Source organism: Cordyceps fumosorosea (genome assembly GCF_001636725.1).
Source record: "Cordyceps fumosorosea ARSEF 2679 chromosome Unknown scaffold_4, whole genome shotgun sequence".
Lineage (NCBI taxonomy): Eukaryota > Fungi > Ascomycota > Sordariomycetes > Hypocreales > Cordycipitaceae > Cordyceps > Cordyceps fumosorosea.
Window position 1 is genome coordinate 1,133,044 of NW_017387304.1, and position 16,411 is coordinate 1,149,454.

General features: G+C 55.3%; 4 protein-coding genes across 4 annotated transcripts; 3 read left to right on the plus strand and 1 right to left on the minus strand.

Moving 5' to 3' along the window:
- Positions 1 to 720: 720 nt before the first annotated feature.
- ISF_02537 (Beta-ketoacyl synthase) lies at positions 721 to 7,576 on the minus strand (the record flags this gene model as incomplete). Its single annotated transcript, XM_018846143.1, has 6 exons — positions 721 to 2,367; positions 2,429 to 3,190; positions 3,253 to 5,513; positions 5,589 to 5,782; positions 5,852 to 7,192; positions 7,263 to 7,576. 6 exons carry the CDS (start codon positions 7,574 to 7,576, stop codon positions 721 to 723), a joined length of 6,519 nt encoding a protein of 2,172 aa, XP_018706850.1.
- A 1,139-nt stretch (positions 7,577 to 8,715) lies between these two features.
- ISF_02538 (hypothetical protein) lies at positions 8,716 to 10,367 on the plus strand (the record flags this gene model as incomplete). Its single annotated transcript, XM_018846144.1, has 2 exons — positions 8,716 to 9,419; positions 9,476 to 10,367. The coding sequence occupies 2 exons, from the start codon at positions 8,716 to 8,718 to the stop codon at positions 10,365 to 10,367; spliced, it is 1,596 nt and encodes a 531-aa protein (XP_018706851.1).
- Positions 10,368 to 11,833: 1,466 nt separating this feature from the next.
- ISF_02539 (Tudor domain protein) lies at positions 11,834 to 12,776 on the plus strand (the record flags this gene model as incomplete). Its single annotated transcript, XM_018846145.1, has 3 exons — positions 11,834 to 11,884; positions 11,928 to 12,630; positions 12,691 to 12,776. 3 exons carry the CDS (start codon positions 11,834 to 11,836, stop codon positions 12,774 to 12,776), a joined length of 840 nt encoding a protein of 279 aa, XP_018706852.1.
- Positions 12,777 to 14,548: 1,772 nt separating this feature from the next.
- Positions 14,549 to 16,257, plus strand: ISF_02540 (protein BFR2; the record flags this gene model as incomplete). Its single annotated transcript, XM_018846146.1, has 2 exons — positions 14,549 to 14,609; positions 14,663 to 16,257. The coding sequence occupies 2 exons, from the start codon at positions 14,549 to 14,551 to the stop codon at positions 16,255 to 16,257; spliced, it is 1,656 nt and encodes a 551-aa protein (XP_018706853.1).
- Positions 16,258 to 16,411: the final 154 nt, after the last annotated feature.

Sequence of the window (16,411 nt, forward strand, 5' to 3'; positions counted from 1 at the left end):
CACTGGGATTCAGACCGATTGCTGACTGCGGGCGTGTTAGTTTCCGGCCAGTGTACAAACGGTCATCTGATCACCCGTTGTAGTTACGGGATTATGCCCGCGATCGGCACACTATCTGGTTCACTTGGTGTAGCCTGCATAAAAGAGTCTGAAAAGTACCCTTGTGATTCTTCCAACTGTGCTTGTGGCTGTCGATTTGGGTCCTAGAGTCTTCCTCTTGCAAGTTCTAGCATGAGTCCATACACCTAAAGTGCCATGTCTTCCTGACGCAGCCCGGGCCGAGATGGAGCGGCTTGCGAGGGTGTGTCTTGCGGCATGGCTTTCCGATACCATTCGCGACCCTGATACGCCATTTCCTTGAGTCCTATTCTGCCCCGACTCTGTCGCGCCGCGAGATTCTAGTAAACCTAGACAACAAATTGGTTATATGCGGTGATTGAGGAAAAGCTGGCACATACGACCATAGATAACAGAGAATTCGGGGTCCCGTCTGCTCCCCCATAGACAAGCTGTTAATCGGCAGATTAGTAGTTGGGTCGGTGACGACCAGCGAACACCGGCTGTTGTATGTTTTTTTGCTCTTTTTACTTTTTCGTCTTTTTTTCTTCTTCTGTGTGACTATGGGAGCTTCTCTTGTTGTGCGGAGGACGTGGTTGAACATGACAATCTCTTGGTGGTACTTCATTCTATAGAGATATTAAACAACTAAACTGAGAGGCATTACAAATCCAAAAAATCCCCCCGAATATATCCTCGCATCTCCTCCATGCGCGGCCCCTCGTCCATCATGGAAAAGTGATTCACGTCGCTCAGCACGTGCACCTTCATCCGGTCGCGCCCGAGCAGCGACGCCCAGCCGGCGGCCGAGAAGTCGGTCCGGTCGCGCAGCAGCCAGAGCATCTCGCGCGGGTCGTCCGCCGCCGTCTCCATCTGCGGCGCGTCCGGGCCCTTGCAAATGCCGTCCCGGGCGTAGATGACCACCGATGGCGGCGCGCCGGGAAGCGGCCTGGGGACGTAGCCATCCAGCATGTTCACCGTCGAGTCGAAGTGGTGGCGCAGCCACTTGGGCACCACCTTGCCGCCAGTCATCTTGCCGAAGACGCCGGCGCTCTCGAAAAAGTCAAACATCCGCGAGGGCGGGTTCTCGAGGCCGATGGGGTTCGGTGCGTCGATCAGCAGTAGCTTCTCGACGACCTCGCCGGCGGCCATGAGCTCGCGGGTCGCCTCGAAAGCGAAGAGGCCCCCGGCGGACCACCCGCCGAGATAGTAGGGGCCGTGGGGTTGGTTGCGTCGGATTTCGGCAACGTACTTGGCGACGACCTGGTGCGTCGTCACACCCAGTCGGGTCATCTGTTCCGGGTTGGTTCGCCACGGACAGTTCACTCCGTAGACTTTCACGCCGGCATCCAGCTTGGCGAGCGAGGCGTACGAAGCGGCCGAGCCGGATCCGTCTGGGAGCAAGAACAGGACACGGTTAGCGACTGGGGTGCTCGCGCGCCGGAGAAGGATGGAGGTTGCATGCGGCTCGTTGGCGACGATTGGGTCCACCACCTTTGGGGGACTAACGATGATTGATGTCGAGGGCTTGAGTGTGCCAATGTCGCTTATGCCAGAGAGCTCGGGAGCGTTCCAGCCCAATTCCTTGCCTAACGTGGCCTCCAAGTCCTTCAGGGTTCTGCTCTCGAGCAGGAGCTCGCTAGACACCTCGGCACCAAGAGCCTCGGTGAGCGAGTCTGCGATGGTGAGGCTGAGCAGCGAATCGACTCCAAGATCTGCAAGACAGGCTGCAGACTCGAGCTCGTCGACCGGTATCCCCGTCTCGTCGGCGATTGCTTGGCGGATCCTGGCCGTCACGGCTCCGGTGTCGGCGGGAGGGAATTCGTCGGCTGCGACGGTAGAGTCTGACGATTCATCATCGGAGTTGTATGATGTAAGCTCCGGCGTCTCTCTAGGAACACATCCCTCCGCCGCAAAGTATGACTGCAGGTCCTTGACTGTTGGATGTTCCGCGAAGAGCGTCGACGGCAAGTCTAGCCCCATTTCGTCGTTGATGCGCGAGGAGATTGTCAGCGAAAGCAGTGAGTCGAGGCCGAAGTCGACGAGTTGGATGTCGGGCTGTAGCTCCGTCGGCGCGATTCCCACCTCCTCCGCGATGATTGTCAAGACGCGAGGGAAGTCCAAGTCTCCCGAAGGGGGCGTTGCACTCGGACGCCGAGTGTGGCTTTGGACTGGTGCCGGAGCAGCGCGGGCAGCGGCCGGCCACGTCTCCTTGCTGGGAGGCGTGTGTCTCTTGATGCTGGGCACAGGTGCCGTGTCGTTTGTATTGGGTAAAAGTTTGCCGATGATCTTGCGCGGGACTGCTTGGAACTGCAGAACGTTAGTAGTGTTGGATGTTGAATGGTTGGGTTACTTGGCATGCAAGACTCACCGCGACTCTATCAAACATGGCAATGATACGATCTCCATCCAGAACATATGTGTCACCAGCATAGAGCTTGTTCTCTACAAGCTGCATCTTGTTGTACGTGGTGTAGACTTTGCCCTCGCGAGGAATCTCGCCGAACCGTAGGCGACTCCAGCCGTGATTGATGAAGACTTGCTGGTCAGACTGCGAGTATTCATTGCCGTTCATGATGAACCCGGCCAGGTGGCCCAGGCTGTCGATCCAATGCGGGTTCATGTAGAATCCCTGCTTACCCACGCGGAAGGACACCTTTGCCGCCGCTTCGAGCTCCTCACTGTCAAGGATAACCTCCTGCATGCCCTGATACTCGCTGCTGTAGTCGACGATGGAAGTAAAGAGCTTGTAGACCATGGAGCGCTTCAGCTTATGGCTGTTGCCGCTAGCAACACCACGCTCGAGAGAAGCAATCCGACCGCGAATAAGATAAGCCACCGTGTTCCACTCGGCAAGCCAGGCGGTCGTGTCGACGGACAAGCGGACGTTGGCCTTGGCATGGTGTGCCGTCGTATTGCCAGCCTGATCAACGCTGTAGATGGAGACGGATATGAGTTGCGAGGCCCAATCAGCCGTGGCCGAGACGCGGAATAGACAGGACGTCTCCGACGGATGGGCAATCAGAGGGCGGTCGACCTTGACGTCGCAAACGTCAAGGCCCGTGAAGTGGGCTGAAACACATCCTTCAACAAGGGCTTTTCCTACGGTTAGAGCAACGTCACCGTACAGACTCTGCAGAAAGTCAGTCTCATTGATCGTAAACATGGCACAGGCCCGTCACAGCAGCAACTTACCGATGGACACAGCGCCACTCCATTCACCTTGTGCCCGCGGAGAACATGTACCAGCCTAGTGTCGAATAGATCCGACTCGGCCAGGATGGTAGACCGCGAGGGCGTGTGGCTTTCCTGCAGCACGCGCTGAATTGAAGGTGAAATATATCGAGCCGCAGCTGCAACTGAATTGGTTACCGCTCCTTGCACATTCTTGGCAGTACCGGAGCAGCAATCTCCCTTGGTAAGGAGCCAGTCATTCTTGTAGGCAATCCAGTAGTTCTTCAGGTCCCAGCTGTAGCGCGGCAGTTGGATGACCTGGTGAGACTCGCCAGAGTCTCGGTGGAAGTTGTTCCAGTCAATGTCCAGGCCCTGGATGTACATGGGCTCAAGGGCCGAGACGATGCAGGACCATGGTGACTTCGAGTTCCGGACGCATGCAAGAGTGGTCGATTGGGGGCCCAACGTCCCCTTGATCATTCCAGAGCAGGCCGGATGCGAGCCCATCTCCAGCCAGATGGTGTCTTGATCGACGATGGAGGCAAGCCTGGCAGCTTCCAGCGCGCCTTGGAAGTTGACCACGCCGCGGCATGCTCGGACAAGGTAGTCTCCGTCAAAGGCCTCCCCATCTTGAATGACACGGCCGAGCAGCGGAGACAGGATGGGGATGTTTGGGGAAGAATACTGGACATTCTGCGCAGCCTTTTGAAACTCGGCAAGGATAGGATCGACCTGGGAAGTGTGGAAGGAAAATGGAATGTCCAGCGGTACGAATGAGTAGCCCAGCGCCTGGACCTTGGTCGCGAGCTTATCAAGTTCCTGCTTCTCTCCCCCGACGACAGTCCCGCCTGGTTGATTGATGCACGTAATCTCGCAAGGTGAATCTGCCAGCAGGGGCAAGACGCTGTCCTTGGCTGCCTTGATGGCCATCATGCCGTGAGTGCCGGGGGTGCAATGTCTCGTCAGCAACGTTGCTCTCGTGCCTACCAAGAGGATGGCGTCGCTGGCACTGATGACGCCAGCTGCGAAGAGTGCCGCATATTCTCCCAGGCTGTGGCCCACGACCACGCTTGGGCGGACGTTCCAGGTATTCCAAAGCCGGCTCAGTGCCATCTGCAGGCATGCCAGGGCCAGGTGGCCTACACATGTCTCCACGCCCTCGAGGCTCGGGACGGAACCGTCGATGAGAGGAAGAAATGGCGGGAAGCCATGCTGCTGCGCCATGTTGTTGAACTGAACCAGGTCCTCGCGAAAGCTGGGGACGGTCTCGTATAGCTCCCGGCCCATGCTTGTATAGAGATTGCCCTGTCCTGTGAAGACGAAGGCGACCTTTGGTGCTCTGGGTGATGGCCGCCTGGGGACTTGAACCTGAGACTGGGACTGAGCCCGCAGCTTGAGCTCCTGCAGAACAGCGGCGATGGAAGCACCGGAGAAGGCGACCCGGTAGCCGTGATGGATCCGCCTGGCCGTGGTCGTGTAAGAGAGCGCTGGGAGAGAGCAGGAGGGGTTCTCTTCCAGGAACGACACCAAGCGCTCCAGATTAGCAGCGAGAGACTTTGCGGATTTCGCCGTGACCGCGACCAAGTACGTGCCACGCTCTCTCTGCCCCTGAGAGTGCACGGTATCTTCCTGCGGACTCGGGGCATCTTCCAGGAGGATTGCAGTGTTGCCGCCAGCCGCGCTGAAGTTGTTCAAAAACATCCTCCTCGTTCCACCGGCGGAATCCTCCCGCCGCCAGGGTGTGGGCCTGGAGGCGATGCGGACGTTGCGCTGGGCAAGGTCCGTCGGGTAGTTCCTGTTGATGCGCGTCTTGATGCCGCAGTGCGGCGGTATCTCGTTATTCTTCATCATCATCAGCGCCTTGATCAGGGACACCACGCCGGACGCTGATTCAGAATGTCCAACGTTGGCCTTTGCTGAGCCCAAATACAGAGGCCGGTCGGCACCGCGCCGCTGGTCGGGGAGGAACACGGAGAGCACGGAACGCATCTCCGTGGCGTCGCCGGCCTGCGTTCCGGTGCCGTGCATCTCCACGTAGCTGATGTCGTTGGGGTCGACGCCTTGGTATCGCAGGACGCGCTTGAAGACGGAGACTTGGTCCCCCTCGTGAGGTCGAGTGATTGAGTCTGTCTGGCCGCAGTGGTTGGTGTTGGATCCGGCGATGACGCCGAAGATCGGGTCTTGGTCCTCGAGGGCATCTTCCAGACGCTTGAGGATCACCGCGCCGACACCTTCGGCCCGGCAGTATCCGGAAGCCTCGTCATCAAAGGTGTTGCAGTTGCCTTTTGTCAGGGTGACCGGTCAGCTTGAACGGTCTCTTGGAGATTGTACCAGCATGTAATGTGAGTAGGACCTACCAGACTTGGCCAGAAAATGACCACGATCCAAACCAGTAAAGATGTCCGGGTTGGTGAGGACATTCGTGCCGCCCGCAACCGCAGTATCGCACTCGCCTCTCAGCAAGTAGCCACAGGCCGACTGAATGGCGGCAAAGCTGGATGAGCAGGCCGTATCAATGCAGAGGCTGGGGCCGGAGAACCTGAAAAAGTAACTACACTGTGTCAATAGAGAACGTCCCGTGTACTCCTGCCCTCCTGCAGCATTCATCGACTGTACATACCTGATCCGTCCAGGCATAAAGGCTCTGACCCCCCCGGGGATGAAGTAAGTGTCAACGTCCTGGCTGCTATTGACCTCTCGCCAGTCATCACTTGTGACGCCAAAAAAGACTCCGATGCGATCTTGCTGTGTCGAGGGAGTCCTGTTGGGCACCATGCCGGCCATCTCCATTGCCTCGTAGGTAGCCGTGATTGCGAGCCTGTGTGCTGGATCGGTACTGTTTGCTTCGCGGGGCGACATGTTGAAGAACTGCGTGTCGAACAGCCCGGGCTCGTTGATGAAGCAGCCATGCTTGACCTTGCTCGTGTTTCTCTTCTTCCCCGTCGGGTCGTGGTATGTTTCCCAGTTAAATCGATCCTCGGGGATGGTGCGGTGGACGTCACGACCAGCTCGGAGAAGATTCCAAAACTCGTCGTTGGACGTCGCTTCAGGGAATCGACCGGAATAGCCGATCACGGCAATCTTGCTCTGGTCAAGTCGGCCTGTAGGCCTGATCGGTTGCTGCGCAGGAAGCGCCCCGATCATGTTATGCACAGCGACCTCCATGCTTGCCTCATGAGTCAGGTGTGAAGACAAGAGCGAGGTGCTATTGTAGTAGAATGGGTAGACGTTGCATTTTCCCACCTTTCGCACGCCCAAAGCCGCAGAAAGAGTGGCGAGGATCTTCTCCCATTCAACCATTTCTCGCAACACACTGGTGCTGGCCGTTCGCAACAGACTCTTGAAGTCGGCTGCATCAATCAACCCTCCCGTAGAGCCTGAGATGATGGGGATCCGAGGTTTGTACTCGTGGAGTGCATCCGCCGGGAAACCCTCCAGGACAGATTCAACTTCAGCTTCATGGAAGATGTGGGGAGCATGAAACGGTGACTCAATGGGTAGTCGATGCTGTGCGAGGTTATTCCGCGCAAAGAAATCGTTCAATGAATCGGGGGGACCGCTGACGGTAGCGTTGAATGGTGTCGTGGCACTTATATAGAGATTGGATAGCTTGCCATGGTAGGGCTTCTGGAGAGTCAGCATCGTCATGGCGTTGCCCATGGAAAAGGCGCGTGAGGAGGAACCCACATTGTCGTTCGTAAACTTGACGATCAAGTCATTCACTGGCTTATCGCGCGAAACCACAGCAGACCAGTTCTTGTTCCCGGCCGTGGTGATCATGTCTCTTTGCAGCACTGAGCGAAGCGCTGTTCGGAAAGCGGCCATGGTAGCCTCTACTCCGGCCACGACAACCTGGGGCACGGACTGAGAGACGCAAATGGCAGAAGCAGCAAACGAGCCGGTGCAAATGCCAAGGAGGTAGGTATTTTGCGGTGATGGAAAAGGTCTCCCCGAGGCAAAGCTACAAGATGAAGCATTAGAGAGAGCCACGATCCGATGTAACGGGAGGTCGTTCGTTGTGTAAGACTTACTGGATAAACTTGGCCAACTGGCAGACCGTCATTAGGAAAAACTGCATGACTGGCTCTCCGTCCATCTTGTCACCGAATCCAGACACCAGGTCAATGAGAGTTGTGAAGCGGGGGAACATGTTTTGTATGGCTGATGGCTGCCGACCCAGCTCCTGTCGAAGGCGCAAGGCCACGCGCTCAAAGAAGGAAGTCATCGCCTCGTTTCCTCTGACATGAAGCAAGCGTCGAAGCTCTACATCGAAGCTCGCTGTGAGGTCTCCAAAGATCAACAGATCGGCTGACTCACCCGCCTCGGCGGGGGTAGTAGAGATCATGTTGGTGGGCTGGTGTTGAACTATTCTCGTATTTGGGCTTGTAAGTTGGTATCAGAGGTATAAAGCTAGCTGGTGAATATGAACTGACACATGTGATGGAAGCAGATGTGGTTGAACACGGGCAATTTATAGATTCTCATGGGCTCGAGGTAGTTCAGAGGCGGGCATGATTTTGGTACTACCCCCGATGGCAGTGTCTCAATCAACGAGACTCGGTGTAACTGGAGTAAACAAGGTGTCCCGTGCCGTATCAGTCGGCAGGCAAGGGGTGACTTGGCTCATTCCATCCATCCATCCATACATTCATCCATCATTCCTTCCTTCCTTCCTTCCACCACCCACCGGGCAAACTTGACGTCCAGATGACGCGTCGTTGAGACTTTTTGCCTGACTCGACTCGTATAGGTGGACAACTCGGCCCGGAGTAACCCTAGACAAATGTCTTGCTCGAGCGACAGTGCGTAATACCCGGGTCTGTAAGTAGCTGTAAGGCTGCGACCCCCCTGGACACGTCGGGTAGAATGTGTAACATCTTCAGCTTCCCATAAAACAATGTTCGTATAAACCTGTAACGGCAGATAAAAAAACATACGCATTCTCTTCCAATAGTCTCTGCGCTCGGTCACTAAAATTATTGAAAGGTATTCCCGGAGCCTACCTTGGGTGGTATTTTCCTGGGGCTCCCTTGTAAGCCGCATGCGAAACTGGTCTCGGCCCGGAGTACTCGCTCCCAGGAATCAATCATACATATCACGGCACCGCGGCTCTTGCTGCCGATGAACTCAGCCTTACTCGAGTTACGTTGACATCGAGATTTAGGGGCTGAGAAACGGGTGCCCTTTGACCCGAACAACCTCCGGCCAACACAACCAACCCTAGCCACTGCCGCTCGACCCTCATCCGTGCAGTCCATCGCCACCTACCTGCATATCTATGTATTTCCAAAGGGGGCTGTGATGCTGATAAACTCTGCACCTCTGTTCTATACATAGCATCTCACCGTCTTCTTACAACAAATCCCGCTGACTACAATTGTCGATTCCCCTCCTGTTGATCGGGACGGTCGCCATCAACTTGGCCGTGACGCGCCGGCGCGCTGTTTGACTTCCTTCCAACTGCAGAGCACAACACCCAGCAATATGTCTCCCATCTTCAGTGGTGCGAGTGATGCTCTCTCGCAGAATCTGACGAGCTCTGCGTCATTGTCAGCCTCAGCAGCCCCCGCGCCAACCAACTTGTTCATGTGTTTCCCTGTCGACCCGGGCTCCCGGGCTTTCCTCACCAACATGACGGCCAATTCATCCATCACGCCGCCGCTTACCATGATCAACCCGCTCGACGCCCTGCTGGACACCTCTATGAGGCTGCATCTGACCATCTCACCAACCCCTCAGACGACAACCGCGGCTACGGATACAGCAGGTATAGCCAGTGCACGCGCAACAGCGACTCCAACCACCAAGGCTACGGCTATGGCTGAGGCTGCTCTGGCAACTACAAATCCAGACGCAGAAACTGCGGGACGTCAAGCTGGAAAGGCCACAGTCGGCCAGAAACAGAGTGCAGAGCCAGATCCTGCCAAGGGGCCGTTCCCGGGAGGCATTCCGAAAGCCACCGAGGATGTTCTCATCACGGCGATATTCCTCATCCTCTTCGCTCTCGGTGCCATCACGCACATCTCCATCTACCGAGCAAATGCCAAACGTGGCCACAAATTTCTCCTCTCGGATCTCATGTTTGACTTTTGCATGGTCCGGGTCATGACCTGCATCTTCCGCATCGTCTGGGCATTTTCCAGTCCTCGCGGTGTTGTCCTGGCGGCAACCATCTTTCAAAACGGCGGGTAAGCTACTCTCTCGCATTATCCCCTTGCATGCCACTTTTTTAACACGTCTTCAGCGCCGCCGTCATATTTGCTGTCAACTTGTTCCTCGCACAGCGCATCGTCCGCGCCATGCACCCCGGTTTTGCCTGGAGGCCCGCCTTCAGCTACATCTCCCTGTTCCTGATCTTCTCCGTCCCCGCCGTCATCATTATGAACGTCATCGCCACCTCCTTCAGCTTCTTCAGCGTCGGGCGGCCCGTCCGGCTAGAGGCCGCCGAGATCGTACTCACCTTTGGCGCCTCCTGGAACATGATGCTGGTCGCCATGCCGCTGCTGTGGATCTTCCTCGCCGGCGCCGCGCCGCACCCGCCACCCGAGCAGTTTGGCGAGGGCGACCTGTCCCGCAAGGCGAGCCTGGTCGTCTTCAGCGCGACCACGCTGATGGTCGGCATGGCCGTGAAGATTGCGGCGATCGCGAACCCGGAGAGCGTCGCGGCCATGTCCCCGCTGTTCACCAAGGTCGCGTTCTACACGACGGGCTTCATGCTGGAGATCTTCACCGTCGCCGCGTACGCGTACTTTCGCATCGACCTACTCTTCCACATCCCCAACGGGTCCAGTGGGCCGGGAGACTACTCCGTGCGCGGCGAGCCCCAGTCGTGGACGGCGGGCGAGGTCATGCGAGAGATTCACAAGATGGGCGTCCGCTACGAGCTTCTGAGCTCCCAAGGTGGTTCCGGCGGCAAGAAGGGACCGCTTATCGCCATGTTTCACCTCGGTTCTGCAGAGCATGACGGGGCCATCATGGAAGAACCGAGCAACCAGAATCCAGGGCTGCGGAAGAGTGTCAGGGTCAGCCGAAGGCAGAGTTTCATGGAGGCCATCGCCCCAGGACGGCCCCCAAGGGCAACACGGTCGACAATCTACATGACTGAGAAGTTGCCGCCGAGTGTGTACAGCGAATAGGGGAGACGAGCAGGGTGGTGCTTTGCCCGCTGGCGGCACCTTGTCTGCCAGCACGGCACAGAGGCTATCCGTCAAACATGTTTGACTCAAAACCCGCCGATCTATTCTTAGTTCCCTATCAGACAAAAGTGAGTGGTACCCCTGCATGATCATGGTCTGCAGCTGGTTAGTACTCGGTAATTTGGCGATCTGAGAGCAGCAGCGGCTGGTGCCGCTGTGCGGTGAGAGAAGTATGTAATTGTTAGCATAGAGAAGATTAGATAAAAGATCAATTGTGTGTTTTTCTTTTTATTTTATTCTTAATATTCCTTTCTATTGCACATTAGCGAAAGAATGAATGTGAGTCGACTGTCGAGCCCAACATACCAATGGTCATGGCGCAAGAAAGGGCCATTTAATTGTAAGCCTCTAGAACCTCCAAGCGTGATTGGAATGTAGCTCCTGGCTAAAACCTGCACGTGAGGACGTGAGGGCAACTAGCTAGTTAAGATGGTTGCGAGTTGTGGCGTCGACGTACTAAATCTGCATCTCGGATTGGCTTGAAAAGGCACGCAGGCCATCACGAGTACTTCCGGGATCAGCTATAGGGTAGTACAGCTGTCACGGTCTCCTATCAAGGGATCGGTTCAAACGGCACCAATACAACGTCGTACTACCAACAGACTGTTCCATGAGACACGACTCAGGATTCAGGAGTACCAAGTCATCTCAGCTGGGGGGTGAATATGAAATTACTACCCAGTCTCTGCACCGGCAACTACGACCAAGCTCACTCTATCACCCCGCGATGCTGCGAAGCGACAGACCTGACCAGTGGTTGGACCGAGGTAGTCGGCCAAATGCTACAATTTCTAAAACCAGCTAAAGCCCACGTCTTATGTTTGGTCCTATTTTGTTTTCCGATTACATCAACAATCCGATGCTCGGATGCTCTCAGATGTTTATGCCGGTGAGTTTGTGAAACTGAATAGGCATCTGTTTGACATGGCAGTGGGGAAGAGATCAGTGAGATAAGCTGCTCTGCGCCAGATGCGCTAAACGGGTTGTGTGGACCACCCTTGTCGTTTTCTCTATCATGACAAGATGAACCGAGTGGTACAGTCAGTACTAACTAATGTATGCCGGTCTGCCACGTTGGGTGCTTTTTTCTCGGGCCGCTTCCCGATCTCAAAATGACAGGTAAATTATTTCAGGGGCATCTTGCTAGCTGTGTCCCCTAAATGCCCTGTATCTTTAGTTCCTATGCACATACTGTAGGTACCTAGAAAGTTCAACGCAAGGCATCACGTGCCCCACTTCGCCCGAGTACTTGTGATTTTCCCTCCATCGAGTCGTGCATCCTCCTCGTACAGCCTCCTCTTCCAGCCTCACGCAAATACCAGCAACTGCCGCCCCCCTGCTTCCGCTTTTCCCGCCGTCGCATCTCCCCCGGCTTCCCGTACATCGAATTGCCCATCAACGCGACAATGTCTGGACTAGCAGAGTTGGAAGTCGAAAGAGGGCTATACCAGGAGCAGGTTCGTCACCAACCCACCACCACTCCTCGACACCACTAACCAGCCCTCACCCCAGCTCGACCTTGTTCTTGCGCAGCTGCGCGATGACCCCGACAATGCCGAGCTCAAAAATCTCGAGCAGGAGTTGAAAAATTTCGTCGATCTTCTCAATGAGAACATTGCAGAACTGAAGCCGAAGCAGGCCCCGAAGCCGACGTCGAAGCAGCCCTCGCCGCCGCCTGAACCCGAGAAATGGTCACGCGAGAACCACCCCGCCTTCAAGAAAGCTGCGCCTCCACCGCCAGAGGAGAAGGACGACACACCCGTCGCCTATCAAGTGAACGACACAGTCATGGCGAAATGGATGTCCGGCGATAAGGGCTTGTACCCAGCCAAGATCACTTCCATTACTGGATCCGCCGCCGCGCCCGTCTACGTTGTCAAGTTCAAGAGTTATGATAACACAGAAACACTGCGCTCCCGCGATATTCGCCCAATTTCCAACAAGAGAAAGGCCGAGGCGCCGCCTCCGCCTCCACTTGCTTCGACACCCGGCCTTGTATCCTCGGCCGGCGCGACCACGTACCCGACTGCAGGCAAGGATGCCGCTGCAGAGGCCAAACCGCCGAAACCGAAGAAGATCAAGGCCAAGAAGGAACTTGAAGCCGGAAAGAACAAGTGGCAAGAGTTCAATTCAAAGTCCAAGTTTGGAAAGACGCAGAAGAAGGATAGCATGTTCCGGACGCCCGAGGGCATCCGTGGCAGAGGTGCGTTTATCGTTTTCCGTGCCTCCAGGCAACGAATGGCGTGCTAACCTTTTTACCTAGTTGGTTTCACTGGATCCGGTCAAGCAATGCGCAAAGACCCAAGCCGCAATCGCCACGTCTATCAAGTGAACGAGGATTTAGACTAATGAATCTCGTGCCCACAGCAGGATAACCACCTTCGTTTTTTCCCCATGAGCATAGTACGGCGTTTTAAGGACGGGAAGGGCTTTCAAACTATGCGTTATGCAGACATTGTTTTCGTCGTCACGGTAAAGAGGCTCCCTGTTCGTTGCTGCGGAGGCTAACTGCCATTCTGGCTCTCTTCTCCCAGGCTACTTTCTCGCGGGTTTGTAGAGATTTAAGTAACAAGCTACGGAAGCTGAGAACGATCTGATCAAATTCATCCATTTCAATTCAAAAGTACATATCTTCATGTTGATACACAGGCTGCCCATTGAAGTACCGGCCACCTACTAACGCTCCCGCATCTCAATTTTCGGCACAATGCTTTTGGCAATGTTTAGAAATGCAGCGGCCCGCTCACTATCTGGCTCCGCCACCACGGTCGGCTTACCTTGTTCTGCATCATCCCCGATGCTAGGGTGCAGTGGTATATCGCCGAGAAACTCGATGTCATGCTCCAAACACATCTTTTCGACCCGCTCATTCGACCCGAACACATGAGTGCCTTCGTTGCAGTGCGGGCAAGTAAACAGTGACATATTCTGTACAAGTCCAAGAATGTCCACATTGACAGTCTTGAACATATTGATGCCCTTTACGGCGTCTTTGGTAGCTAAGGTGTGCGGTGTCGTAACAATGACGGAACCTGCGCCTGATTTTAGCTACCATGTGGTGGAACGACTGGGCAATCCTACCGTCAAGAATCACTTGTTGCGTTATCGTCAGTTGGGTATCGCCTGTCCCGGGCGGCAAGTCCAAGACGAGTACATCTAGGCTGCCCCAATCAACCTCATGCAGAAGCTGCTGTATGGCTTTCATGACCATAGGCCCTCTCCATACTACAGGAGCAGATTCACCAACGAGATACCCCATTGACATGGTTTTGACGCCATAATTTGTCAAGGGGACAAGCTGGTTATCTATGATAGGTCAGCGATGCATCCTAATCCACGGACACATTGCGCATACTTTTGGAAAGCCGAGGCTCGCCAGACAGGTCAAACAATGTCGGGATTGAGGGACCAAAGATGTCAGTATCCAGAATACCGGCCCTAAATCCCAGTCTTGCAAATGCCAGTGATAAATTCGCTGTAAATGTTAACGGGTGACTGGAGAACTCCGAAGGGACTAACGCATACCAGCTACTGTGCTCTTCCCAACACCGCCCTTTGCCGACGACACGGCAATAACTTTGTCGACGCCTGTGATCTTGCGCTTCAGTGGCTTCTTTGGCCAGTGAGGTGGCGTTCCAGCTCGAGGTAAGCCCTATAGATGTGAGCGATTTGACTTAAATCAGAATTTCACCTCGACTCACCAGCGGATTCTCATGCGCCAAAGCACCAGCTAGACGAAATAGCCTGCATGCGGTTGGCCTCATACTTACGAAACTAGGCCAACAGGCGCAGCGTAGTAATTTGCCGCGTTTTAATTCAAGCACCAAAGTGAAGATCGCTGTAAATCGAACTGGGCCTCGGAAGCGATGGCATTCAGCTTGGCGCGTGTTGGTGAATCACTTATAATCTCATATGCATGATTCAAGGAGCATTGTGAGCTTCATACCATTTACAGAGAGCTGTGCACTAAAGAGACCACTGGCAGACCCACTGACGGATGCTAATGGATTCTGCCGGGTCTGACCGCCTAAAAGTTAAAGCGCCTGGCAAAAAATTCCAGGCGTGGGGCGACTCTGTAGTTCCCAGGCTTCTATCTCGAATTAATCGCAAACTCGGCAAATATGGGCAAAGCTACGGGGCGCGCGAAATTGTTCGAGAAGTTTGACGAACATATTGAGAAAGGTAATTGGGTACTGCCCTACGGATAATATGAGCCCAGGTCTAACTGTTTGCAGACTATGACCCAGAAACCGAACATGTGGTAGCGAGTGGCAGCGAAGAGGGCAGCGATGACGAAAATGCCGGCACCGAGCACTATGTCACTGTCGCAAAAAGCAAGCTGCGCCAAAAAGGCGAAAACTCCCTCGGACCGCAATACAGAGGCTCAAAAGTGAGTCGAAGTGTGCTAGAAAGAGAGAGCTCGGATGAGGAAGGCGAGGACGAGGAGGAGGAGGACGATGACGACGAGTACGACGATCCTGAAACGGCAAATCTCGAGATCGATACCGTGGAAGCCAGTGATTCAGAAATAGGAAGTGACGATGCCCTCGGCGAATCAGACAGCGAGAAGCTCAGCAACTTCGTCTTTCGTGGCAGCTCCAAACCGAGAACAGCCAAGAGCAGGCGAGCCTCCGCCGCGGACTACATGTCTGGCTCTGAAGATCAGGATGAAGGGAGCGGAGAGGAACTGGATGACGACGAGGATGAAGAGGAAAGTGACATGAGCGACGGCTTGGAGGCCCTGATAGATGGGGAGGCTGAGGAAAGCGACGAGTCAGGCGAAGGCGAAGATGACGACGACGACGACGATGACGAAACCAACGAATCAGTGAACGATGAAGAAGAAGAGGACGAGGATGAAGATGAGGAGGACGGAGAGGACGAATCTTCAAACGTCAAGCCAGTTATGAACGGACGAACACCAAACGCCGACGTCGAAAAGGGTGCGGCTATTCAAAAGCAACGGAAACTCTATGACGGCTTACTGAATTTGCGCATTCGGTTACAAAAAGCCTTGATTGCAGCCAACACATTCAGCGCATTGGAGGAGGAGCCCGAAGAAGAGGACACAACTACGGAATCCTACACTACGGCTGAAGCTACTGCTCTCAGCCTACTAAATACGCTCAGCAGCCTGCGAGAAAATTGCGGTGCGGCGACCGGTGCTGGTACGAAGAGAAAGCGCGACTACGAGGTCTCAACAACGACCGCCGAAATCTGGGAGGAATTACGAGAGCAGGACCGTCGCGCGCTGAAGTCGCGTGAAAAGTGCCTGGAAAAGTGGTCTCACAAGGTGCAGAGCGTCAATGTGGCGGCACCCAAGGGCCTCGGCTCGCGAAACAAGACGCTCGTGGGGTCGCTGCGCGACCAGCTCAACGACCCGGAGCACCGCCTGGCGAAGCGCACTCGCGTTCCGCGTTCATGCGCCCCCGCGCAGCACGCCAAGAAGGTGTTCGAGGACGAGACCATCTTTGACGACGCCGACTTTTACCAGCTCCTGCTCAAGGAGCTCGTGGAGCAGCGCACGGTGGACTCGTCAGCCAACCAGACCAGCGCAGTGCCGTCGGTCGTCGTGACGGCGTCGCGTGAGAACAGGACGCGCAAGGTCGTCGACCGCAAGGCCAGCAAGGGCCGCAAGATGCGCTTCACGGTCCACGAGAAGCTGCAAAACTTCATGGCGCCCGAGGACAGGCGGCAGTGGGAGCAGAACGCCATCGACCGGTTCTTCGGCACGCTGTTTGGCCGCAAACTGGAGCTCGACGAAGACGAGGCGGGCGAGGACGAGGACATGGATGACGTCGCGGACGCAGACTTCAAGATGTTTGCGTAACGCGATCATTGCCGCCCCCTGCGCGCGCGGCAGGAATGGTTCACCTTTTTTTTTTTCACTCATCTCGGAACATGTAGCAAACTTGTCGGGTTCTATCGGGACACTTCACTAGACTTGTGTATTTTCGCATATAGGAGTCGGAATCTTCCTTTGA